This window comes from Echinococcus granulosus, assembly GCF_000524195.1.
Source record: "Echinococcus granulosus chromosome Unknown EG_S00034, whole genome shotgun sequence".
NCBI lineage: Eukaryota > Metazoa > Platyhelminthes > Cestoda > Cyclophyllidea > Taeniidae > Echinococcus > Echinococcus granulosus.
This window is the reverse complement of record NW_020170414.1, coordinates 450,405-478,014: the sequence shown is the minus strand read 5'-3', so window position 1 is coordinate 478,014 and position 27,610 is coordinate 450,405. Positions and strand designations below refer to the sequence as shown.

Below are 27,610 nucleotides of genomic sequence, written 5' to 3'. Positions count from 1 at the left end.
CTGGAAGAGGGTTTTTTCGTCTAGAGGATAAAATCATTTTGATGTCCTGTGGAATGTTTTCACTGCCTGAAGATGTCACATGCCTACAATGGCTTTGAACGAACCGTCAAGGTACGTGTAGGCGATCGTAGGCCCTACGGCAAAAGCGTTCATCCCATTTGTTAGGCGATATGAATTCAGAACCCTAACCCAAGGTAACCGTTAGGCTTGCAGTTCAGGAAATAATAATAATCTTGCCTCTTGCATAGCTCACCACTGCAATTTGAGGGAATAATTTTGATCTTGAAGGGCAACATAACCTTGGAAACAAGTTGTAGTGGCTAAAGTTACTCTGCTGAATATTGAAGAAATCTCTTCAGCAGCCACTTATTCTTTCAGTAGAATTTTTTCCTATGCAGTCACTCGATTTTCTGTCCAAATAAATGGTGCAATTCGCTAGAAAGTGGTTGAATGGCCTTTTTTGTTCATCCCTGGCTCTTTTGAGGGAGGCAGGTGTTATCGTCAGGTTATCAGCAAGCAGCTGCCACAGTTTGTGATCCAACTCTCGTCAAGGCTTCCATAAGCTTAGTTTTTGTTTATATTAGAGCATTATAACATGTATTTAATCCTAAAGTGTGCAATTTAGCATCTTGTCGTGGTAATCCTTGAGGCCTAATAAGGGGCTCTGATTCTTTCCTGAAGACGAAAGAAGCCATTATTCTTTGGACAGAATATGTACAGCACGTAATGTTTGGCCTAGAAGCCATGCCTCCCAGGGAGAGTCCAGGGGCAGAGACTTATATACCCATACAACCAAAACAAAAAGTTGAACAAAGTATCACATCCAATGTAGCGCACCGTTTTATACGAAATTATGGTCATCTGAGCAATTCACCTTATTATCTGCCAAATAATGATACATTTCTGCCGATTTTAGCAGTTGAATTTAATATTTCAAAGTTGTCATTGAAGATGAACTGTAGATTTTAAATTTAGCAGCTTTAAGAACAGCAAACTACGAGCATTTATTTACGAAAAAACTTCATATCAAGCATGCTCACAACCAGTGAAGGAAAAATTGCATGCTGTAATTATTTTTCCATGGCAAAGTAGGTGAAAATGTATTGCTTTGAAAATTTAGACTTTAGATGGTGTAAATAGTTGTGGGTATTTGTAATACCTCCCTTTTAACGTCAACAAAAGGGTGCCACAACCACACTCGGCTGATTAAGTGGTCAACAGAAGGACAAACACTCAATCACCCCACCGACTCCCCTAGCTTACCCTTTATGGGAACACATGCAGGCCCATTGACGCAGTTATCTTAACAAACACCTTTGTGTATCATGAGGTGACATCGGGAATGGCAGTGGCGATATAAAGTGCAAGAGTATAAATTTAAGATAAATCTCTCATTTTCCTCTTTGACTTTTATCGTAGAGAGTCGCGAGCATCTGGTTCTTTCTCCATTTATAAAGTGACAACCTCTCTATTTGCTTCTCCTGCCTTTTTAGAACCTCGCAACAGCCTTTTAATTTAAACGTCATAACAGAGGATCCGTGATGCTCCAATTGTTTGTTTGAATCTCCGCCTCAGTTACACAGGCAATTAAGGCTCCTTCTTTGTACTTCCCCTGAGTGCCATGGCATCCAAATCATTACAATAGCCCTCCAGTTCCTCTACCCATCAGCAATACATATTCTCCTCTAATTTTATGCCTTCTTTTATCTTCAGCGAAATCTGGAAACGCTGCAGTTATTTGGGTGCAACCCCACGTAGATACTTGCAACTCCGTTTATATCATTATGTTTCATAATCGGTTTGGTTAAGGTGTGTTTATTATGAGAATCCATCTCAAAGATGTTTGACTAATTTTCGTTGGGACTTCCTCAATTTCTTCTTGCTTATCTACTGTTACCAATCGCAGTTAGTTACAGAGAAGTGCATTAATTGCGAGGAATGCATAATAGAAGAAAGTGTGGCTTCCTCTCATTCAATTACCAAATGCGAATTCTACAGGCTCTCACTTTCTTACTTTCCAGATTATTAACTTACCTTCTACAGAACGAGCTTTAACCCATAAGGATAACTACTATGGGCTTCCAACGCTCTTTTAGTGGTGAGATTGGGAAGGGTTCAACTCAAATTCTGTAAAGCATCCTTATTAACTTTTCTTATGCGGCCCAGACCGTAGATTAATAGAAGACAAGAAGTCAAATTTCCTCAGGCAGACAGTCGGATAAGGTTTATTTACATATCAACGCTTATATTACCTCAGACTTGGAAGAAGCCGAATCGCAGATTCTTTCTGAGAAACGATAAAATTGTCTACCTAAGGAAAAGTGAGTTTTTTACCTTTGGCGACCTACAACAATCCTTCGTACATTAATTAGGAGGCTAGTGCATCTTCTGGATTCCTTAACCGAGGAACGTCTTGTGAACGTATTCAAAATAAATTAGGATGAAACAGGGAACCCCTATTCAAATATATTTCCTCGTTTCACCTATCAAACTTAATTTCCTAAAAATTAGGAGGCTTATTAAAGATTAAATATGGTGTAACATTGGACTTTGCTGTGAACCGTATAGCTATCATTTAAGCGCCTCCTTTAGGTTGCCGTACTCAGATCAAAATTTTACTCTTTCTCTGCGATTTATAAATAAGGTATGAATTAATCCACGTAATATCAACCATAGGTTGAAGTGATGGTTTACAAAGAAATTCTAGTTCATGGTTGGTATTCCAAGTCAGTATACTACTTAAGGAAGTTGTACTTTGGAAGGTGAACACTGCAGTGGTGCAAAAATGTGAAAAATATCAACAAATACACCCTGCTCTGATTTGTACTTGGCAATATGACATTGTCAGGTGACTCGTAGCTACGTTATTACCACACAAATGCAGTGGTTTCCCATGCACTTGTTCCACCTAATGGGGAGTTTAGTATTTGTTGCCTTTTGGGCCTTCCGTGCTCAGTAAGGTATATTATTCCATGCCATTAGGACTTTTACGACTTCTTACCTGAAGGGCCGAGATCTGCCCACCACTTAACTCGGTTTAATACACTGTTTGCGGAACAACCTACATCGTTGAGCCAGTGGACTGGAAAGATGTGTCGCTTTTGTCTTTGCAAGACAACTCCAGCTTTTGTACCTCAAATGGCCCAACTCGACTATGAGACTTACACTTTAGGACGGAAGGTTCTGCTCCTTTCTCATCCTTGTTTAACTCTCTGTATTCTCCAAACTGGCATGTATCCAAGCGATAATTATCACCTTTTCTTGACATTGAACAATCACATGTGAAACAGGTTGGGCAGCTGGGAAATAAAAGTGAGGGAAAACTGAGGGTAAATAGATTATTTGCTCTGAAGGGCAAAATGCTCTACAAAGGTGGAATTTGCAAGCTTGGGTGTCATTGGAAGCCATTAATCTCTGCAAAGAGACCCCTGTAGTTGCTTAATTTCTAGCAGATGCAGCAATTCCTTGATTAGCAATTTTTAAAACATCCACTTGCAAAGCATTCGCTGTAGCAGTTGTTGAGCCTCTATTATGAGGACACCAAATCACTGTTTTGCTGCCTCTTAGTAGATAGTCCGCCAGTCCATACTTGGTACTCGACGCCGCCGTCTACACCGTTGCATAGTGAGTCCTTTTGGTTGCGGTGCAGCACAATCGCGACAGTCTGCTGCAGTAAATGCATGGAAGAAGAATGTGGAAGAACGAAAGGACGAAAGAAAAAACGACTTAACTCTTGCATATTCTGAAACCCATTCAGCCTAATTCTAAATGTATCTGAGAGAAATAAAATGATCGAAGAGGCACACAAATCCTTAGACTTCGCCATGGTTTAGGTACACGTATCAAACTATCCAGTCGCCCAGTGGATGTCAGAGCTTGCTTGTTTGAAAATTAGATCGTTCGCGAGACAGGCAAGCTTAACGAGTGCCAACCTCTCTGGTTCTCGCTGAAATGTTGCCCTTTTCTTTTCATTGCATAGCATGCCACATATCCACAATTAAGTAGTCTTCTCACTATGCTGTGAATATTCTAGTGTCCATAAATAGACCCATAGAAGTACTTATCCATCCCACTGCCGTAATTACTGATATGGGCTTGCGTTTCAAATTTTTGGAGTTTAAGGGGTTTGCCTCCTCGGTTTATGTTTTTTTACTGGGTTTTATTTCTTGCTCGGCAGCCTACTCACTTACTTACTTACATAGCTGAAAGGAAAGGCGGCTTTAAGTAACAGAGAAGCGCATACACTCCGCGACTTCCATAGCCAGGCAGGAGGATGTGAGCGTCTCTCCTACTGTTAATTTATTACCTTATTTGCAGTTTAATAAATTAGCTGGCTGGTTTTTAATGGACATTTTACATTTGAGGACGAAATTAGGTTTCTTGAGTTCTTTTGACGGTTAAGGTAGCCTTGACTTTTAGTATGAATGCCTTATTACGGGTAAGAAAAAAGAAAGTGGACGAATAGTGGGTCTCATTACATATAAGACTAATGCATGGTCCCCGTTCACGGCCTCACTGATTGATTTGCAGCAGTGCAGACTTGAGCGCGTGGAAAGGGAAATGTACTGCATACGCTAAGCGTTCACCTGAAAGTGGAACTGTTGGGTGGAGTGGCTCACACGTTGAAGGACAGCATGCAAAATCAGTGCTTGTGTAGTATAGGTAGCCTGAACTGCGGAGGATGCAGTGACAAAGATTGACGGATCTAGTGAATGGCAAACAAACGAGTGATTGGAACTAGAATTCACTGATATGGTCCGATCTAATCTGATATAATCGAATTTGAACGCTGATCTACGCTCAGATGCAAAACTTGTGGTTCTGTTGAAGCAGCACTTCTTCTCGATGGTACTGCAGCTTCTCACTTCCTTCCTTGCACCAGAATCAACTCTTGCGAGGAATCATATGGCCTCAACTTTAACCAGGGGAATGGGGTTTTCCTTTCCACCAGGATGACTTCAGTTTTGTTTTATTCACGTAGGCTTCTAATTTATTTTGGCACAACTTCATGGAGAATAATTCACACAGGAATTGGCTTTTTTTTATAGGTGATTTGTGAGTTGGGACGAGTAGATATGGCCGATGAACAAGATTTGTTTGTGTAATGTATGACTTCCCTTTACGATTGCTGACAGCAAATCGAGCCCCGATTTCCACATTTTGAGTTCTACACATCGAGTCTTTGGTTGCAGAATCTGAAAATTTAGCCAATCTTCACTGGTTTCGTGTAGTTAGTTGTAATTTTCCTAATCATTTGTACCCTTCCATTTAAATGCATCCATTCAGTACATATTTATCTGCTAACCTGTCGCGTACCTTTCTCTGGTGTCAAAATGTTGCCCTCTGTCGCTCCGAAGTGCGAGCACATTTGTTCTGTCTAGCCCTTTTCCATTGTGGAGTAGTCACGGACAGGAAATGACTAAGCTGCTGACTTGGCATGTGTGCCCATTGAGTGGACTTTAGGACATGTGGTCGTAGGTTCGCACGGAGAGGATAAATGACGCAGACACCTTTGTACATTCTAACAGCAGCTGGTGAATGATCTGTATGGCCAGCCGCAGAATAATCTTTTTTTTGCTATAAGGTTTCAACTTCTTTATAGCCGTGTACAGTATAAATGGATTGCGAATGGAACAGCATTAAAATTGCTGAAAGTCAGTGATGTCCGGAGGGTAACCTCCAAATGCAACATTGCGCTGAGCACTTCAACAACCACTTCATCACAGCCAGCATGATCAACTGAACTGTACAGTCTGACGGTTTGTGCATGAACAAGATCAATCGATGGCGAAATGGTTCGCAAAGAAATACAGCACTCTACTCATCATGGAATGTTTGTCTTGTAGCGTAAGCATCCCGAGTTTAGAAAAAGTATCAATCCTATAATGACCGATGTGAAGTAATGCTAATCTAAACCCTATTTGCAAATATTGCTGGCTCAGGCTTACCACAGGGGATTAGATAGATGGGAGATCCTGGTAAGCTAATTTTGTCTGTATTCCCATTCAGCTTGTTCGCTAAATAACCAACTAAATGCTGGAATGATGCTCATGAAGCAGAATGGTCTCAAGGCAGACGTAAAGATCTTGGGGCTTATTTCTTCGATACTCAACAGATATTACCCCTTATCAGCTTTTAAAATTCGACGTCGTTGGTTCACTTTAGACACCGGGCATGTATTTATTTACATCCATTCTTCATGCATGCAGACAGAGAGATGGACAGACAGACGGGTGGATTGCCAGAAAGAAGGGCAGACAGATTGATGGGAAGAAATACGTACATGCATGTTTCGTGGTGCAAACAAACCCTGATATTTGAAATGCACGCCTGATTTTGAATTATGTGATAACGCGGTGAAGAAGCGTAAAGTGAGATTCATTACTTCCACCACATTGCTGATTCTACCTTCTCCATTACTACCCCTCTTCACTGACTTGCCAATTTTAGCTGATATTTCAAATCCGTCTAGTTGACGTCCACTTAAAGAAACATACTGCTTTGTCTGACTTCGTTGCAATTCAAAAGACGAAATTTGTGTTGAAGGTTGTATTAATTCCTGCTTGTAGTGACTTCCTGATTTCCATATGGTAGGGTAACCTAAAGTGGGTAAGAATATGGAAAAAACCAACCCCTCGCCACCCCATTCAACAATGCATGGACAACCTGACTCTCTCAACAAATGTCTTGTCACCGAAAGCAAATAGCCTAATCCTAGCCACCTACGCTTCTACCTCCTTTACTTTTCCAACTGTCTGTTCTGTTCCGTTCTTTTCTGTTTCATTTAATTCTGCTTCGATTCAAAATTGATTATAAAATCTTTGAAGGTTTAGAGAATGGAAAAATACGTAGAATAAGGAGCATAGGATAAGGATGAGGACGAGGATAAGTCAGTATCTATCACTGCATCCCTATCTCCCTTCCCCTTTCTAATCATCTTCCACAACTTGAAACCAAATGGCTAACGACATTATTGGCAAGATTTGACATAAGTGTAAAATTAAAAAGTACATTTTGACAATAATTTTGCCAAATCAGATGCACTTAAGTCAGTGCAGGCAAGATGAAAATGAGTTGGCGAACAGGTATTCTTTTCAAATCACCGTAAAATTAATAAGCTGCAGATGAGAACTGAGTGGAGCATTTGAGTGGTTATTAGTGCTGTCAATGGCGTGATTTCCTTTCAAGGAGGAACTGATTGGTGAAAATGCAATAACTAGCTGCTTCTGCACATAGTTCGAGACGTCTATTCATGGAGAATGTAGGAAGGTAGAGAAGGCGAGAGGGTGGGGGAACATCTCAATAACTCCTTTCTCACTCATCCACTTCTGTTTACAAAGATGAGAAAGTGTGAGTGAGTAGGAGTAAATTGAAGGAAGTGGAAGTAATAAGTGGTGGCTAACAAGTGCCACGAGTAGAAGTGGTAGTCAACACACGTACAGCAAATGAAAGCACTTTTGGTCTAGTGACAAGGACAGTGACTACTCAGAGTGGCCAACAGAGTGGCGTTTCATTGGCACCGTGGGTAGTTACATTTCTTGCAAATTTAATGTGGGTAATTGTGTATTGTCGGTCTTGACGAATTTGCTCAACACTGAGTTAAAAGGGCTTTAATAAGTAACAACACTTCCTTCCACTGTAATTTATTACTTCACCACATGCATTCATCCAATGTTTTCGTTGTGAAGTAAAAACAGTCCCACACTTAAAGTGAAAGTCAATTTTACCGAGCCTCTAGCAGCAGACGAGTTTGATTTCATAAGCATGCCTTAATTCATGTGAATCACGTCTTATATATGGTACATCTGTTTTATGATCACTTTCCTCTGGCACCGTGGCGCAGACATTTGCCTCTTGTAGGTACCAAGTATCAGGTAAGCGTTAATTTCTATAAGTGGTTAAAGGTTTTACGGGCCAAAGTCAACCGACCAAACAATCGGCTAAGTGGGAGTCGGGATCTGAAAACAGTGTACAGCTATCACATATTCGTTTGCGTTCTTCACTCTTCGTGGTCATTCGTAGACCATACTGAGCAATTTTCAGTGAGTCGATGTAAAATGGTAACAGAAAAATAAAAAGCTGCAAATCTCGCACCTCATTATTAACAAAATAACAATGATGGAAGCTTACATATCCAGTTGTCCAACTAAAAGCTGAAAAGGAGGAAGGAGAGGAGGGTGAGAAAGGAGGTGCCTATTTGTGTAAATGGGGAAATATGCATAAAGAAGGCAAGAGAGATAAGGGAGAGCCAGTTGATGTAATCATGGATAATACCTAAGTGTACATGGAATGAGGTAGCTTCGTGGAGTTTGCTTTTCTCTCCACCAGAGGCACATAGTTTTCCCGTCGATTTACGAGCCATTACCTCTAGGTGAAATTAAGTCGGCTGGCCTTCCTCTACATGCGATTTCTCTCTGAGTACTGCAGAAAAATGGTAACTTCTAAAAAACCCATTGCCAAAATCATCAATGACACAAATGACGCTAACAAGGATATTATAACCATATGCTTGGCCTTTACATAATAGGTGAATTCATCACCTTAACGTTGCTTTAACCTTGCCTATTACCCTGTCATTATGCTTCAGCCTAAAAGTAGCTTAAATAGTTGTGATCCTTAAAAAAATTTAAAGTCGAAGGAATACTACTGAAATCGGATGTTTCTAAAATCCGGAAAGTTGTCCAGAGATGGGTTAGGGCTGAATTATCTTTCCTTCAATAGACAAGCTTAAATGGTATCTTTGCGGGCCATGAAGTTGGATTGTTTAGCAAACCGTCCTCACAATTTCACCGATTACCTTGCCCTAGGGAGGGGAGTAATTTCATACGCCGTAGACATTTAACTGCTGTCCCCAGATAATATTAAAATAAGACTTGTTGATTTCAATCACCTTTAAAAATAGTCAGCCACATTTTGTACGCACTGATCACAGAGCCGCTATAAAAGGTCTCGTCAAGAAATACTCTTCAAGCAATTTCCTAACGAATTTGCTTTTCCAAATTTCCTTTTATGCTTAAATATGTAGAAACATTATCTAATGATTTAAAACAATGCCAAATTTACAAAGGTTATCACAATTAATCATTGAGGATTCACATACGACTTCACCAGGATACATTTTTCAGCTTAAAGCACTAAACAAAATGTGATTTAAAACTGGCCTCCTCTTGACTATCTTTGTGATCTCAAGGTATTAGAAAATCAGCTGAACTTAATATTTGCGAGGAATTAATTGAAAGGTTAGGCCAATCCTGGAGGTGGTATTTATGCTTTGCTTTCACCATAGGTCTTCCTCACTTCAGTAAGACACTACCACAACGTGCAACGTGGCAGTGTTGGTGAAGAAGCACTGGAAGGGGTGTGTGCTTGTTGAGTGCTCAGCCCTCTACAACTTCAATACACTGGCCATTCTCAGAGAGGTGCTGCGATTTGTACAGTATCGACAGTGTAGCCAAAAACTCTCCACAACGCAGACTGTACAGGCGGTGTGGCAGAGGAATCAGTGTTGTATTCTTTGAGTCACTTTCTTCCTCTCTTTACTTCTCCTGTCAAAAAACATCAAGTATCTGCATTGCAATAAAGCAGCATGCTCATTACGAGAGCATGAATTATCCAACTGAATTATCTTCTCCTGGCCGTTTCATGTCGCGTAGTATAGATGCGATTCAGAGCGGTCGGCCGCCGCACCGAGTTAAGCAGTAAAACCTCGTATTCTAGGAGAGATAAGAGCGGAGTCAGGGAAACACAATGGAGTTGGGTGCCCAGCCGGTTTAATTATGGATCTCAATAGCGATGTTACCAGTTAATTATTTCTCCACTGTGTACATGCCTTGTTTTATTCTACCGGGACTGCTTACCTGGAAAAGTATAAATGTCACAGCACTTTTAGCAGTATATTTCATGTCCCCTGTGAGATCACTTCCCTCTTCTTCTTCCACACTTCTTGGGTCTGTTCTCTACATCATGCTGAACTAGTGTGTGCCACCCACCATAAACCACATCCAGTTAGTAGTGGAGCTGTCGATTTGGAGAAATTCTTTTGCTTTTCTCGCATTCTAATTAAATTAAGGGTAGGAACCGAGCCGAATCCACATAGTCTGGTGAAGCTGTTACAATCTCTTAAGTGCTTCAGAGAAAACCAAAACCACAAAATCTTAACAGAGCTCTCAAAAAAACTCCAAACACTATCTAATGATACATTTTGGTCGGTTACCCATGGGGTTTTGTAGCTACATACAAAGAAAGTGAGAATCTGACGAGTGCTTGTGATTTAGTTAAATGATGCAACCTTCTCCTCCTCCCACACCTGCGGTATAAGTGAGCATGCATGCTGCAAAACTGTCCTGACATGAACAGGCCAAATTCGGCTAAAACCCTAACCTTGTGGATGATCGAATGTTGCTGGCAAAAATGTAAAACTAGAGTTGCATCTTACACTTTTTGGTAAGAAAAAAACAATGAAAGCCAAAATTTTTGTTTCTTCATATAAACAAACTCTCCCTTTAAAAATGCATTAGGCGTATTGATTATTTATTCGCGCTCCCTTCAAAAAAAGTGGTTTTAGTAACACTGAGACGCTTTTCGTGCAGAATGTAAAATCTTAACCAAAAATTTTTTCTGTCTACTTTCAAATTTTAGCCGGTACCACTGCCAGGGGAAGGCACGACTTTGTCCCTTAGTGAGTAGCCCAAATGAGAACAGGTAAAAGTATTCCTTTTTGTGATTCTGTATGCACGAGTGGCTTTTGGAGGGTTTTAATGGTCAGCTTCGATACACTATCGGGTAAGGAGACTGGCTAAGCACTAAAAGGCAGTTCTTGAAAAAATCTTTCATTATTTACCCTTTATATTTCCATTAATATATTTATTCAGGAGTTCTTCTCTATTTCGGCTCTATTATTTGCATTTACTTACAACTCTATCAATAATATCTGAAAAAATACTGACTTGATAACCTACGAATGGGATGGCTAATGCACGGTAAGTTAATCATGAGGTCTGTATCCTTCTAAACATGGAAAAATGAATGTTTTTAGGTAGTAATTAACGTGGGTATCGTTTGGAAATCCTTGTCCACAGTCCGCCCACGCGTTATTAGGATTGGAAGCGCATGTAGGGTTAATTTAGTCCTCCTATTCTCTCTTCCCATTATGCCCAGACTTTAAAATGTGAATGGGTATCCATGGGACATTGGGCTGTCAAGTGGAGAAACCGAACCGCTCTGCGAGTTTTTGGTTTGCCAATAGTTGCAGAATTATAACATCTTATTCACCTATTTTAAACACTTCAAAATTCCTATATATCTCTTCTTTTTCCGCCAGAGGTGATGAATGTCAGAATATAGCTCTATTTTAACCCAAATGTTTTATTTGATCAATGACAAAGCAGCTGTCACAACCGACAGCATCAAAATGCAGTTTGGCGACTCTGGGAGCAGTTATTTTATAAAACCGCTGAAGTTTTAAAATGTTGTTTTCAGGCGAAGTAAGAAAGCTCTAGGGGATGAAGAAGTATTGCAGTAGCAAAATCGGAGCTTATTTATTCCCACGAGCTACACCGAGGACATGCCGAAATTTCGATCAGCAATTCCATCTATATCCGCCCAAAATTCATCAGCCGTCATAGCTGTAAAGCTGCTACTATGCAATAGAGTCCACCTAATTATTTAAAGTATCTTTTGGCTGACGGAATCCACCGGCTCGCTGGTACTCTGCTGTTGTTCTTGGTGAGTTCTTTCCCCGCACCACTGCACAGTCGGTTTGAGTGAGTACATGGAAGGAGAAAAGGCACGTAAAACGTGAAAGCGGACAGATATAGACAAAAAAATCCATCTGAACACCCAAATACGTTTCCAGATAGAACACTTCAAATGACTAGTTCATCTTATCAAATAAGCCGTGCATGTGATTTTTGGCCAAAAGTGGAGGGAAGAAAAACGCAATGCATTTAAGTTCCGTCCCTTCAACATGTTATGGCTAGCATTTATTTGCATGGCAGGTATCCCATTTTCTACTCTACGTATGGATTTTATTGTTTTGGTACTCTTTTACCTAGGCATTTAGAAAAAAATATTTTCACCAACTTAAGGTCTATTATCACGAGCAAAATAGTGCACAGTATAAGGAAGGCTGCGGCTCTTTTTCCCTATTCAAATGCTTTGATACAGCCTCTATTGTACCTAACGGGTAGGTTTTACTTCTTGACACCCTTGTAGATGAAAAAGTAATTTCCTAACCAGACAGGACAAATAATATGTGTTGTAAAATACCGCAAAACTTCAGCATTACCTTGGATTCTGAATTATCTGTAATCATAGTGTTCTTTGAGTAGTCGGTTGTATAATTACTCCACTTTTGATCTTTCAATTCCGGTTACCACTTGCTTAGTTGTAATCTTAGAAAGTATCTTGTTACAGACATCCGCACCTAGCTCAGCAGATGATTGATGCTATCTGGATCAACACATGCCTAAAAATATTTGTGGATTTATATTAGGAAGCATAAGTTAGCCTAGAGTCAACAGGGCTGTCTGACTCCTATTTTAATATCCAATTTGCCTTCCGATAAAAAATTCCCACAAACTGGATGCTTTTCTCATCTGGGCAATGATCAGAGGTAAAGAAAAACTTACTGCTGTCTTATTCACCTCTTCTTTTACTGCTAACACAATATCCTAACGAACAATTAGGCAAACATTTTATCAACCTTGCGTAGGCGGTTATTATGTTAATCGGAAGCGCATATATAAGTTGAATGACATCTCGTGGAATAATTAATGACGTATTGCCTCCTATATGGTCTAACAAATGGTTTCGGCGGGCTGTGGGTGAATCCTCATCAAAAAAACAGATAGTTTTTTACGAAAGTGTAGGTATGTTGCAGCAGCTAAAAACACTAAACATTGGCCTTGGTTATGAGAGGCTGTCTTATTTCCTCTTAAGTTTTAATGAATATATTTATCATGAAGGGTTCTTTCATAAGTGAGACCAAAATCCCACTTCTATCGAAGCAGCGTTTATGAGGATTTTGTCATTTGCAAGTACTATCTCTCGCTATGACTGCTAATAAAGTTTGTGATCGTATCACTATAAGGAAACTCCTCAAATAAGTCCACTTGATTACGGTGTGCTGACTAGCTACCTAGTCAAGGTAAATGGCTATCATCCTGTCTAGAAAGCTGAGCTAACAAAATTAATCAAGATGTTCACCTTCAGGACTTAGTGATGTGCATTATCTACTAACTATTGCCTTGGTCAATCGTTCACCTATTTCGTTCATAATTCTTCGCTTACTACGTGGAGCAAAGGGCAGCTGGATGTGAGGATACATCTGCAGTCATTTCTTCAGAAGTCAACCTAATTCCCCCCTTTTTGAGGGTTATTTGGAAGTAATCGTGTTTTCAGATCCATGTCAAGTGTTTTAGACACTCACATTGTTTGAATAATTCTTGGAAAGAGTGAAATTTGTTGATAAGCAACAAAATATTTTTTTATTTCTCAGCTGGTTGGCAAAATTTGAAGCTTGTTGTGTTTAAATTGACCATGGTGATGCAATCGTGGGTCATTTATATTCGATTCGTGGCCTCTTTGGACTCCAAAGTGGTACCTTTGCGTGTCCTCAAATCTGAAGCTCTGCCTAATCACCCTAAGTGTTGGTAGACACTAATGCCCAAAGGCCGCCTTTCTTATAACCGAGGAATGAATCAATCAACAAATGAATGAATGAATCAACAAAAACTGAGCCTTGATCGAAAAGAAGAGGTCAGTTCTGAAAATGGGTGCTTTGCCGCCTTCTAAATAGCATGTGATATTGTTTGATTGTGAAGTTGTCTTTTGGCTTCCAGCAGATCAAATTTGCAATTGTTTATGTTTGAACACCCTACATTTTTGAGTCTTTCGTACTTGATCAGAATTTCTCTAAAAAGTTAACAAGCACCACGTGTTTGTGACTAAAATATTGCTGTAGCAATGGTAAAGTCGAAATTTTTTGGCTTTTCGTGCAGGCATTAATGGATATCTTATTGATAACTCTGCCGGGGATAAACTAGGGCCCTCTCCTCGCTGTCCACTCCCAGCTATTCCACATAGGCTACTTTAAGACTTTTTAAATACATAATCAGAGTATTACATAGTCCTCTCCCCTATTGAGCACTGTCTTCGGCGCTGCTTGGACAACTTTCTGCGTCGGCCATCACAGGGCAGTCGGTGCTTTACAACTAAAATACAATCGCATCAGTTGTCGAATTTGCGAGTGAGTGAGAATGTTGTTGACCGTAACGTCACTTATCTCTTTAAAATTCCATGTTGTCTAAAGTTTCTTCCATTTTGGGAGCTGTATTGGGAAAGGGAGAATTGGTTTGGCCATCAAGTATGTCGATTGCTAGCCTTAAGAACACTGGAATGAATACAGAGTCAGTTAGTAAGTGACGGCGCCTGGAATGGCTTCATATAAATTGGATTTGGAGCACATTCTCCCTTGCCAATTCTTTCTCATCTCAGCACTGCCCACCCATATTTCTATTTGGATTCTACCCGTTTAGCAGAGAGTTGAAGAGATTGCGTGTTCATTTAATTAACATTGTCATAAAAATAACGTAGACAATTATGTAACAAGCTTTTAGATGGTCCACAGCAACAGCTCGTGTAGCTTTAGCTGATAATAGTATTCCTGTAGAACACGAGACTGGAGTAGTTGTCAAAGGTTGGCGTCATTTTTAAGCCCTTTGTCGGGAGTCGTCTCAGGTTCTCCCATCCACGGTATAAACTCTTCTACCGTCAAGTTGAGATTTAGTATTCATGAATGAAAACCGGGTTGGTTGTCAGTTAGCTGCCTCAAATTCAGCGCTCCAAGTATTTTGTGATGCGGAAAGGTAAACACATGATCCTAGTTCAGATTATGCATTAATGACATACAGGAGGACTGGTTAGGTGCTACCGGCATAGCTCGGCTCCCATACCAACCAGTAGAGGTACAAGGGCGAGGTCTTATTGCGCTTGAATCTAGTGTTTCCACGCACCTCTTCTTGTGAATAATATACTACAATTTCCACTTCGGCAATTGGTCAAAAATTTGTAAAGCAGGGCATTTTCTGCTCGATGAAAATTCACCCATTAAAAAGTACACGCTGTTCACTTAGTGATAGACAATGGCCATTTAAATGATCTTTTCCATTCTCATAATGGGATATCCTTTAAAATGATTTGATTTAAGTAACATTAACAGGAAATACCCACACACATTTGCTAGATGTCCACATCTGCTACCTTGACAACCTAATTTTGCCTCACTTCTGCCTTAAGTGTACTTTCTGCTTTACAAAGAGCAAACATTCGAATTGCTATTAACGACATTTTGAGCATGCATTAATTTGTACTCTCAAGCATCTAAAGGAAAGGAGTCTTTTCAAAGTAAACTAACTGTCAGTTAGGGTTAAGACATTGCTTTCATACTTATATGATATTTGTTTTCAACTGTTAAAAGGTTTATAATGCTTTACTAATCTGTTTATCTGTCTTTGTGGTTTTGAGGGCACTTAAGTCTCCGCCTGTATGCTTTTGCTGGGCGTCACGTCCTCCGAACCATATTAGTGGCTATTCATAGCTTCTGTACGTTGACAGCACATATCCTGCCCTACTAATTTGTCCTCTTTCAACTTCAGAGAAGTCTCAAGGGCTCTGCAAATTTTTGTACTAGGCACCGCAATGACACCTTCTGAACGAAGAAAGTGGGAGTAACGGTCCGGTTACTCCAGGTGTTTCCTCTTGATTGAAAGATACAAGTACCGTCACCTTAATCATTGGTTATTTTTTACAAGCATTAAGAATTTCCACTGCATAATGTCCACAATTTTGGAAGGTCACCTGTAGAAGAGGCAATAACCTGCATCGCTCTGATGGATTAATTAGCAGACATGGTGAGTGTTCAAAACACCACTCCGCCTCATACACCTACATTAGAGCAGTTGTTTATTTACAAAAACTTCACTGGAATTTGCAGACTGCCTAAGTGCTCTCGCCCAGCGATGTCAGTTGCTTTGTCAGCTATCTCGTAAAAACAGGTGACGGGGCGTTCAGAAGTGTCCATTTTAAGGCGCTACGTTCTACATTTGAACAAATTGTCTACCAGGAAGATAAAGACCGGGCTGTGATTTAAAGTGCGCCGCGATGAGGCGATTTTCTCTGGCAACTTGAGATCTTGTCGTGTAAAGCACTTCGCTCCATTTTTTACTTTTACCAAACGAATTGTTTTTTCAGTCAATGGGCACTTAAGGGAACATAGAATCTCCATCCATGCGTTATGTTTAGGTCAACGCCGCAGGAAAGCATGCGCTAGGTGTTACTGACCGCTATTCTTAACCAAGGTCAGTAGATGCGAGCCTTGTGAAGGATTGGACTCCATAAGGCCTTGGGATCAGGAGGAAATGCAACCTGAATGCACTCATCCGTGATATCTGTACCCCTTTACTTATCGCTACTCCATCAAATTATGGCCTAATTCAACTCGTCTGCTTGTTGCATAGTTATGGAAGTTGAGGTCCAAGTGAGAAACACGAAATTTGTTGCATAAAAGTGGCCAAGTTTTCCTACTGATATTTAACCCACTTGCTGAAAGCAGTCACAGTCTACTTCAGTGCAACATTTCGCAGACAGTTTGGATAATCAAGTGTCCTTTTACTCATTTAGGATACACATTTAACTTAGTACATAAAGTTTATTGGATGAGGTAATTTGGGATGATCCGAATTGTCCCCGATGTATTATTATCTTCACTTATATCTGTCCATCCAAATGATTATTCACAACATAAGTGCCGTGGGGAAAGAATTGTCATTTTTTAAAGAGGTTAAATAAGCGCTGCGTTTATCTTCGCGAATAGTTGTCTTCAACAACTCTGGATGACCCGAGACTTCTGGTTTAGTTGTTTAACTCTCAATTTTGTTTATACAGGCATATAGCCTTTCAGCCTTTCTGCACTTCAACAATACACTTGCTGTCCTATAATTGTGACTTCTGACTTTAGGAAAGACTCGGGGCCCTATAATGGTGACGGTGGAAAGAAAGCCCAATCCTAAAGGAAAAGAGAATAGTATACCTCAAATATCCCATTCTTGCGTTTTAAAGGAGCGCCACTAACAAGTGAAGCTGCGCTAGCCGCGACTGTTAATTATTTGGAGAAGTTCGTTACGGAACAGTCTACTGTACCCTTTTGGAGGTGTCATTTAGGTAAACATGCCATACCTCCCCCAAAGCTGAATGCAGAATAAAACGGGTGAACCGGAGTTAATTGAGAACACGGTGGCAAGGAGGAATAGACGCGGAACCACGTTCCAAGAAACTACTTTGCACCCTATTCCTCATTAAATGATGCCATTAGACCAGTTTTTTACGAATATTGATGGAGATGCAAAATGGTCAACATATTCTCCCGTCTTCTAATACAGGTCACAGGCAGGACGAAACCTAAGATTCAATAATATTGAAAAGAGGAATTAATGACGTTACGGTCAAATATCTTGGGAGTCGCTTGCAACTTTGGTTGCTGATGCGGCTGCCTCGTGGCTGTTTTGCTTACAACACCGACTATTTCTCGGTGGTCAAAGTAGGAAAATAACCAAGACGAGTGCCGGTGACGACAGTTAAAATAGGAAAGTAGCTATGTAATGGCTTGATTGTTGTCTAATTTTTTTCTTTCGGTTGTACAAGCACTGAATGCCTGTTCTTTGTACTTCTTCGGAAGGGCATGGCCCGTGGACCATGCTAGTAGTCGTCCCTCACCCTTATTTACACCATCAATGCCTGCTCTGTCCAAATAACATGACTTCTTTTGCCAATTAGAAAGATTCGAAACTCTGCAGCTATTTATGTTTGAGTTAGATTTTAAGAGTTTATCGCTTCCCCTGGAGCCTCCAAGATATTTAATATGTGAATGGACTCCCATTTTTTCTCTTCTTTGGTAAGATCGAGAGCATACAAAGCTCTGTTTTGTAATAATTTTGTGGAGTGTTTTGTCAAATTATATCTGTTTAACGTTTTTACCTGAAGTATTCAATTCCCAGTGCTGATATCGTGATGTTCTGCTTAAGTGGGTGAATGTGAAAGGCACACACAAAAGGCGATCTCAAGGATTACTCTAGTCCCATAACCACTGAGTTTATAATCATGTACAGAAGTGTATTTAGGTGAAGGAAACCTTTATCAGTGCTTGCGCCTGTCAAAATGGCAAACTATAAATTATCAAGGAGAGTAGGAGAAAATAAGTCCTTTTAAATGTTTAGCTTGGTCAGGTAAATAAACTGCTGCTAGCATATGATATTGGCTTGACAGCTAACACGTTAAACAGACACTAAGGTCAATTAGTTCATTGGCCACAATCAACTCGACAAACGTTAAGTACAGTGCTGACACGAACGACACTGGCTGTTTCTTGAGTAGCAAGCTTTTGGATTTACTATTTTATGGTTTTAGGGCTAATTGATTACTGAATAAGGAGGTGATACACTAATAAAGTATTTTTAGTCACTTGATTAATTCATTGTTCAAAATTCACAACCATAATAAATCCGGCGACTAAAATCAGGTGCGATGTGAAGCTGTCCGTATCCGTTAGCGGTTGAGGCAACATATCAGCGCCACATTCACCAAATTAGCTAATTTTTATACAGAAATTACACCATTTAGTCATAAGAGCTTGTTATCGCCCGGTGTTTGTCTGTGTGAGTATTCAAGAAGCATTAAATTCTGAACCCCTAGTCAACACACCACTTTGTTCGGCAGTGTTTCAAAGAGAGGAATGTCACCTTACGTGGGGTTTTACTGAGTAGGCATTAAATGAGGGAAAACCATCACAAATTTTTTATAATATTTGGATTAGAGTCGACTACTGACTACTCTATGATTGAGCGATTCCGTTTACGTAGGATTTTCTGCATTGGTTAAATCATTTTATATGTTACCTTTAAGAAATCGTGACTGATGGGATCACCTCCACATAAATACTTTCAGATCTCCCATTGGTCTGTTGAGGTTTAAATAAGAGGTCAGTAAAGGAGACCTCAGAAACCCTTATGCCTTCCAGCTTATACTGCTCAAGGCAGGTCGTTTTGGGTGCTTGTCAATGCAATGTCTCCCCTTAGAGTTTAACATATGACCCATTCTAGTAACCTCGGACTAATGTGTCGCAGCTCACCGACTTTCGACTATGTAATTAGATGTTCAATTGATTTGCATAAACTTTATTCCTAAGGGGATAGGGGGAAGCTGCCATTTAGATTAGGTACAATGTCCTTAATCGGCGGCTTTGAACCGAGTGAATGATGGGGATTTTGGATTCAAAGCATGAATGCCTTCATGCATTTCTTTCCAGAGTACACCTTGAAGGACTGGTTATGGCATGGCTATATGCAATGCATTCAGCAAAGAGGTAATGAGGGTGGATTATAGGAAAATCTCCTGTCAGGTGGGTAGGGTTAAATGATTGCTACATTGAAGTGACCTTCGTATATGACAAATCCTGTGGAAGTGTGCATTTCCATGGAAGTGGCTATTTGCAGCGAGATTTAAATACACATATCTATATATTTTGGGAATATTTAGGTACTGTTGGTTGTGGCATTTCATCGGGCGATGGAGTTCACAATTAACCATGGCTAAGCCACCTGAAAGTTTAGACGGAATTAAAATCACCAGAATGATGGGCCTTATACTACACCTCGGAACGAAATTGTGTCATACAGGAGGGCATATTCAAAGCGCCTGTTATTAAGGTCTCATGAAGTATAAATTTGATTGTTTCTGCCTAGAGCATCAACTTCGACCTGACCTAGAAGCAGCAGCTCCTTCTCCGCAAAGTAATGCAACACTTAGAGGAGTCAAGAGATGCCGTAGAACGACGTCCACATTCCAAAAAAGGGTGTATAATGCCCCACGCTCCCTTTGGATATCTATCCATGTGCAGACAACCACATGCAAACGAGAATAGACAGCTGCATAATAGATGTGAGACAGAAACGTAGGCAGCTGGGAAGGGGTTTTTCTTCCTTCTAGTAAGGCTAACCTTGTTATTATGGTAGGATTGGCAAGTTGGTATAGCATTGTAAAAGGAGTGGTAGGTTATAGTAATGATAAATTAACGAGTGATGAATTTGAAGAAGCTTCCTACCTAACTATTTATTTTTTCTTTTGAAAGCTTGAGGGAAAATTATTGTCAATCTTATGCTATAAAACTAATTAATTAATTAACATTAAGGCAGACCTTCTTATCAACTTGCAACTGACGGAAGCAGGAATGTTTACTGTATTCCACCTACGACTTCCCCCAATTATTAGCGGCCTCCTCATAACCAAGTGGTAAGGGATTCGTTCTATAAGGATTTTTAACAACTTACATACGTTATTACAGTAGCTTAATTATGAAGGCATACTTGACGTATTTTAGTTACTACCTAAGCTGGAACACTTCGCCTCAGTCGGCAACATCGAAAATGCCCAAACAATGGTAGGCAGTGATGTTCCCAGAGGTGCGGCACTCAGCTCTAGGATCACCTGTAAACGCGGCCTAAATTACAAACTGCATTTTTGTAACTAAACACTCGAGAAAAAGGGTTGATTTAGCCATCGAACTGTTGTGTATTTGAAATCATTTGGCGAGATGTTGCCATTTTTTGCCTCCTCTCACTCATTGGGATCTACTTTGTTGTTGTGCTAGTAAGCTGTACTTTTTGAGGATCAAGAGCATATTATCTATTAAGAAGAAGAGATGGTGAAAAGTTGCCTTGGGGTTATCTTAGGCCTTATGACCTGTCATAGTAAGAAAAAATTCTGTCCGGCTTTGAATTAAATGCGCTAGAGAATAAGTTCTTAGTCAAATGTATGCCCATCAAAAATGTTTCCGCCAGAAATCCGCTCCGGTATAGTTCAGTTTCGTAAAATATGCTATTTGGGACACTAAGAGAGAGGTTCACTTAGGAGATGCAATTTATTAGGTGTCTAGTAGAGCATTCCACTGCTGGAAGGTGTCACTTAGACAAAACCGCTTTTTACAAACCGTTCCCTGGTGAGCAAACAATCATAAGCCCTGTGAAGAAAATGAATAACTCCTTCGTTAAAAGGCTTCAAATATAAACTAAACACAAAATGGATGCTCGGCTGGCATCGTTGGGGAAGCGACTAATTCAGCATCTTCCATGCTTCACTACTGCCTCGAAATGCAACACTGGCGTAAAAGCAGACCGTTGCAAGTTCACTTGCCCCGAGTGACACTGAGGGAGACTATAGTGCGTTCCTCTTTTAGAATAATTTTTTTGTCTTTGAAGGTAAAAAAGGGAACAAAAATATTTTATTTTCAACAGTCGAAAGATATGAGCAAATTTTTCAAAATAACCATGGGAATATGGAGGCGGCTTGATAGAGAGAGGTAGCAAAAAACTAGTTTGGTTGGGTTCTTATGTATTAATTTTTTTTTCCTTTTGTTGTAAATGGTGCTAATCAATGTAAACCGGGTGATTGGCATTTCCACGCATATTTTCACCCCTATCAGCCACGGTCATTACTCTTAGCTTAACGTCAACTCGGTTTCTTTTCTTATTGGAGCATCAAAAAACTTATTTCGACTTAGCAGGTACCATTTAGTACCTCTTAGTGATTATCTTTGTTAGTCTCTCATCTTTCTTAAAGAAGAGCTGAATATGTAATGACGACACACATAAGGGCTGAGAGGTTACTGGCCTGGCCTTAAGGCCAAGCTGCTGAGTGGACGTACTGTGGCCGTGCCCAAACCCGAGAGTTAAACAAACAATCAAAGTGTCACGTAGCCCCTCTCATTTGACTGTCATCGCCGGCACTGCCCTTAGTCAACCCTTCGTGTCGGCCATCACAGCAAAGCTGGTGCCGTCAATAATACACCCAAGAACCAAACGAGCCGGTCAACAAATTCGCCTGCAGTTGCAAAGGTATCTGCCTACAAGGTCACAGATCCCTCTTGGTAATTTCGCTAGATCTGAAATCGCGTCATGTCTGGGAGTTGCACTGTTGGAAGGAGAATTTGCTGGTCATCTCGTATGTCCGCCGGTCGTCGTAAGAGCACTGGCCCATTAGCAGCCATTTAGTAAAAGCCGGAGGATAAAATAGTTTCGTGTGGATAAGGCATCGTCGTTCCGAGAAGGGGAAGCATATTTCGTGGAGACTTAAGTACCAACGCAACCAAAGCGTAGAGTAAAATTAGCGAACATAGTATTATACCTAAAGGGGGTGCTTCTTGCAGCAGCAAATCGTTTTCTGAGATTTTACGGCGTTTTTTACAATTTACCTTAAGTCATGTTGAATAATGATGTATTTCTGTTAATTTTGGGGCTAAATTAAATTATTCAAGTTTGTAAATCCAATTGGAAGGGAGAAATTAGAGTTGGTGGATTTATGGAAAGCAAACTACAGAATTTTTAGCAAAATTACTTTCGTCCATCATGCTTAATGCGTAAAAAATTCAACGCCTAGATAAGTGTCATGGAAGAAAGTTGAAGTTGGCGAGCAGTTAGCATTTTTCAGAAATTGTTTCGCTTGGAAAATTTGGACTTCAGATGGCGCAAATGCTAATCTGTGGATGGTTTAAATACGTCTGTTTTAATAAAGATAGAATGGTGCTTTAACCACACTCGTTTCCTTAAGTAATCGAGGGAAAGGCAGTCACACGGGCACCCCACTATCTCCCCGTGCTTACCATTTGTGCTGGCATGTGTAGACCTAGCAACACAGTTATCTAAACACCGTTTCATTTGTCACAGATTGATAGTAGAAAAGGATAAAGGCGCTAGGAGTAGTAACAGTATAAAGTTGTGTGATTTAAAATGGCACAATTGTTAAGACAAATGTGCCATTTCCTCCTTTGACCTATGTAGCAGGAAGTTATGCCCACCCAGTTCTTGGCCTTTAATCACAATGTGCTTAATTGTTCAGTTTGTTCCAAATACCATTTCACCACCTCTGATTTGACTTACTTGATTTAAATGGCACAAGAGAGGAACTTTTATACTTATGTACTACTTTGTTTGTATGTTTGGCTCTTCGTTTTATTTACGCCAGCACTTAAGCCTCCACGCTTCTACTTTGGCTCGACGACATGGTTACTGGGCCATACTAGTAGCACCTCAGCCCTTCTATACGTCAGCAATGCATATTCGACCCTGGTACCACGTCTTCTCTCGTCTTCAGAGACTCGTCGATGCACAACTTTTTTTAAGCCGTATACTCACCCCAAAAATTTGCAAACCTCTTCTAAGGCTCATTTTTATCATCCTTCTCTCATAATTAGTTTTGTTTGGAAAAGTTCCCTTTAAGAACCAACTCTAACAAATTCGATTAATTTTTACGGGGATTCTGCAAGTATTTTTAGTTTATCCATTCTTACCCACCGTAATTAGTTGCCCAAAACCGCACTAGTTTTGAATGGAATGAGTTGGGGCCTCCTTTTTCTACTTTGCTACTTACGTTTGCTGCATGCTTTCTCTTCCTTTCTCCCACGATTGCTTGACCTTACCTTCTGCTAATTGACCTCTAACCCATAAGGAAAACCTCCTCGGACATCTTAAGTTGGCTTGGCTGATGATAGTTGGAAGAGATAAACTATAAAACAGGTTTAGTAGTTCCTATATGCAACACAAAGGCGTGATTAATAAAAGAAGAGGCGAAGCCGAAATCTCTCAAGTGGACAGACAAATAAGATTTAATTTCATATCAAGGTTAATATTGCTTTCGACCCAGTGGAGGAAAAATCCCGGATTCGTATCGAGGTAATATGTAATTATTTACGGAAAGAAAAAGTAGTCTTCCCTGTCCTTTGTGCATTAACCAGGAGGCTGATGCTATGGCCAAATCTCTTGTTCGAGAGACTATTTTGTCCAGTAATATAATTTCAAATAAGGAGGACAAATTTGGAAACCTCAATTCTTGTGCAATTCTCCGTTTTGCCTCTCGAAAAAAAAATAGTTTCGAAGTGTACTGCCTAGTACAGGTAAGACATGGCGCGATAAGTGGTGACTTTGTCAGGCTCAGCTTAGTGACCAATGGAGTACCTCCTGTAGGTGGCTTCCGTAGATCACTTGTATATATCTGGTAAAGTTGGTTGGATGAGAAACAAACAATAATGTAATTGTTGGACTAGGTATATCATCAGTAAATAAAAGTTAATGTTTCTTTGATAACCAGTTAAGCAAACCAATAATAAGAAATAAAAGGAAGTTTGCCTGGGTCTAAATTTCCCTGCCTCAAACCAAAATGAGTGGATTAGAGAGTACTCTTCCTACCCTTACATGACCAGTTCTATCTCGTAATGTACTTTTGGAAATCTCATAAGTGCGAATTTCTCCTCCTTCATTGTGTTAAGGCTAACTGACTGACTGGTCGACACACCATCGTTAGACGTTTGAAGGTGACAGACCAAAAAACGCTCTTGAATGAAAAGCACTCCTTTGAAGGAATTAGAAATGAAAAGTGACAAGGAATAAAATTATTGAGAAAGCAAGCCAGAGGAAAGCAGTAAAATGTTGCCAAATACCATCAGAATGGTGCATTTGAAGTACTACTTCCCTTCAGTTGCAAAAGTACCAACTGACATTTGGAATGGTGTTTGTGTTTATCAATCAACGCATTAAAACAGTCCCGTCCATCTGTACTGATCGGTGGCCCATTTGAGTACACCGTCAGCAGGCAGCTAAGTGCTGCTGCAAATAACACCTAGGTGGGGATTACTAAATTATTCCTTTTATTTCATGAAATACCTACCCTCTGTAATTGTTACAAGCACAATAGAGACGTCCACTATATTCATTTTGTTGATATTTTTAGAAGGTATAAAATTATATTTTTAGTCTTAACTGACTTTAAATAAGCCCACTTAATGATTGTGAGTTATTTGTTGGAGAGCAATAGCATTAAAGTGCCATCTCACAAATTGAGCTTTTTTTTCCTTTTAGAAGGGAATCAACAGGCAATCACACCTAATCACAGGATTCTATTACTGATGTGATGATGGGGCTAGGAAATGCAGGCCATTGAGAGATAAATGCATCAACTATAGGACTTGGATGTCGTTAACTTCAATTGAACCTACTGAGGGTCCAATTTGGGAGCCAGTTCGGTGCCGCAGAGCTTTAGTGTGGGGGTTTTCTCTATCGGTACGCAGGGGCTGATTTTTTGCGCGTTGTAGCAACTTTACGGTTGACCCGCCCTACGACCTGCACAGGGCTAATGAGCTCCATCGGTATGGTCGCGGAGAGCCCACTGTAGGATCAGCGAAAGAACAGTATGCTAGTTTCATGGCAGTGATGCCAAACTAAACACAAACAATTCTTTTAAGGCACCGTTAGTCCTGTCCGTGTGCATTCATCTTCATGCAATACCCGCCACAACGCCTTGGAGAATGTATCGTACCTCTCAGCAATCGGACTTTTCGCGGAGGAAGCGATCATATGCCTCTATAAGACCACAGCCATAAAGAGAGGTGTGAATTATCAGCCACAGGGAAGATGCAATGGTAGTTGACTAAACATATCTCAGTGATGTGTGGAGGAGAACGAATAAATAGCGGAATAACTTTAATGGAGATGAACTAATTGTTTCAAATTGTAGAAGTCATTTGTCTTCTTACACTTCCTGAGTGCCTCAGCTATTTGATCATCAGGGAGGTAGACGTCAAAGCATGTTGAACCAAGTTGTAAGAAGGGATAAAAGCATTCGCCAGGGAATGGTTTTGGCCTAAATGTGAAGTGTAATGCGGTACTTTGCTGCTAGCCTTAGTTGGGAAAAGGTGGCAAAAGTGAGAAGTGTAGTTTATTAAAAAGGGCAAAAAACTAAGCACCTAGGGGTGTCTGGCATTTGCTCAGCCATTAACAATTTAAACCAACCAGCGTGCGTAATTGAGGAGAGTCTGCTTTTAGTTGCGGTGTCGACTAATTTACCTGCAAAAGTACAGGATTTATGATTAACTGTAGAACCTGCAGTTCGCAAATCAAGCAGGACTAACTTGTGCATCGCCTTACCTGGTAACTGGCACTCAAAGTAAGGCTGTCGCATTAGTCTCCTCTGCAAGGCACTGAAAGCTTACCCGACCACTGTATGGGACGATTCTAGACGATAGCACTTTATCTACTTGCTGACTACCCAATCTCGAGCTACCTGACTATGTAACAATGCCAACCACAAGTCAGTGTAGGGTGTAATTACCTACGATTTTTTACGTTCCTACTTTGTTGTGGTGTGTATCATCTTCAAAAACACATCGGATTGAAGTAGTGCACTAGCGTGAACCATCAACTGTGAATTAACGCCAATTTAAGACGTCATTTTAGTTACTAAACGATGTTACGTGGATTACTTTTAAACTTATTTATGGATGCCAGGGATAGAAGCAGTGCCAATATGGATTCGATTGTTTTCCGTAGCTTCCAAAAATGATTGCAGCTTGGAAACACAAAAATCCTTGTAAGACGTAACTACTTAGTATTGCTGTTTTCTGATTTTAGCTCTCTTTAGTAATCCGCGATCTCTATTAGTCAAATCCAATTGACCTGTTCACAAAAAAACCGGTTTTTTCAAAGAATTTGCATTGTCCCCTCTCTCTCTTTGGCAAAATGTATTGAAGGACGTATCGCTTTTAAAAACTTATAAATGGAATGACCACATTTCCGTATTGTCATAAGACTCATTGTTATGGATGCCCAGAAAGCTGCCTAATCGTGATGGGTGTTGGGTGCACAATCAGAAGGGGGAGGGGGATGGGGGAAGAGGAGGCGAGAAATGGCACCGAGACAATAGCCTCCTACGCACTGTCGCTGATTCGGAAAAAACTTCTGTTTGCTTGTGATCCTCAGCAACGACTTTCACATTTCAAATCTGTTGTACGTGATGTTAGAAATAATACCGTCTGTCGTTGTAATAGAATGCAACAGAAAAACCTGGACACTGAGTTTCTTTTCTGCTCACCACCAGTGCGAGTCAGCATAATTAAAGCTATGTAAAAGAGACGATCTGGAGAGGCACTACACATCGCCAGACACCTCGATTCATAGCGCTTAGTCAAGCGGCCAATTAAACAAATTCCAAGCATTCACCATTTGTAATTTTTTCCAACGCTAAATTAGGAACTGATTACTCTATAGAATATATTTACTTGTACCGATTTCTTAACCACATTATGTGATAAGATGTTTGGTGTCCCAGGCTCGCCAATCTGGAGGACCTGTGCGATGCAGGATTCAAAGTTACGCAGATGAAATCGCCAATCCGCGCTTTGATATCATTCGTAGCGCCTTACGTCCAAGATACATACTACATGTTTGCTCCAAGTTGGTATGATAAAAAACCCCAGTTTCCATTGAAAACGGATGCTTTATACTCAAATCACCTACTCATTCATTTGGCGAGTGAAATTTACGACACACAATGCACTTCTCCTTCCACCCACCATTCGCACGTTTTAAAGCCATTCTAAACGGAATCATAATCATTAAAAATGTATAAAAGATACTGTGGTGGAGTCAAATATCACCGATCTTGGTGAAATAAACGAAAAGACTAAGCAAGTGGGTGTAATGACTTCTTTTGAGGTAAAAGACGCTAGGCCATC

General features: G+C 40.3%; 2 protein-coding genes across 2 annotated transcripts; one reads left to right on the top strand and one right to left on the bottom strand. All coding sequences in view use genetic code 11, as the record gives it.

The window, feature by feature from the left end:
* Positions 1-3,529: 3,529 nt before the first annotated feature.
* Positions 3,530-5,368, bottom strand: EGR_05009 (hypothetical protein; the record flags this gene model as incomplete). The annotated part of the gene is made up of 3 exons (XM_024494258.1): positions 3,530-3,667; positions 4,587-4,705; positions 5,317-5,368. 3 exons carry the CDS (start codon positions 5,366-5,368, stop codon positions 3,530-3,532), a joined length of 309 nt encoding a protein of 102 aa, XP_024351352.1.
* A 7,383-nt stretch (positions 5,369-12,751) lies between these two features.
* EGR_05008 (hypothetical protein) lies at positions 12,752-27,002 on the top strand (the record flags this gene model as incomplete). The annotated part of the gene is made up of 7 exons (XM_024494257.1): positions 12,752-12,978; positions 13,824-13,921; positions 14,312-14,416; positions 17,956-18,038; positions 21,309-21,409; positions 23,803-23,998; positions 26,856-27,002. 7 exons carry the CDS (start codon positions 12,752-12,754, stop codon positions 27,000-27,002), a joined length of 957 nt encoding a protein of 318 aa, XP_024351351.1.
* Positions 27,003-27,610: the final 608 nt, after the last annotated feature.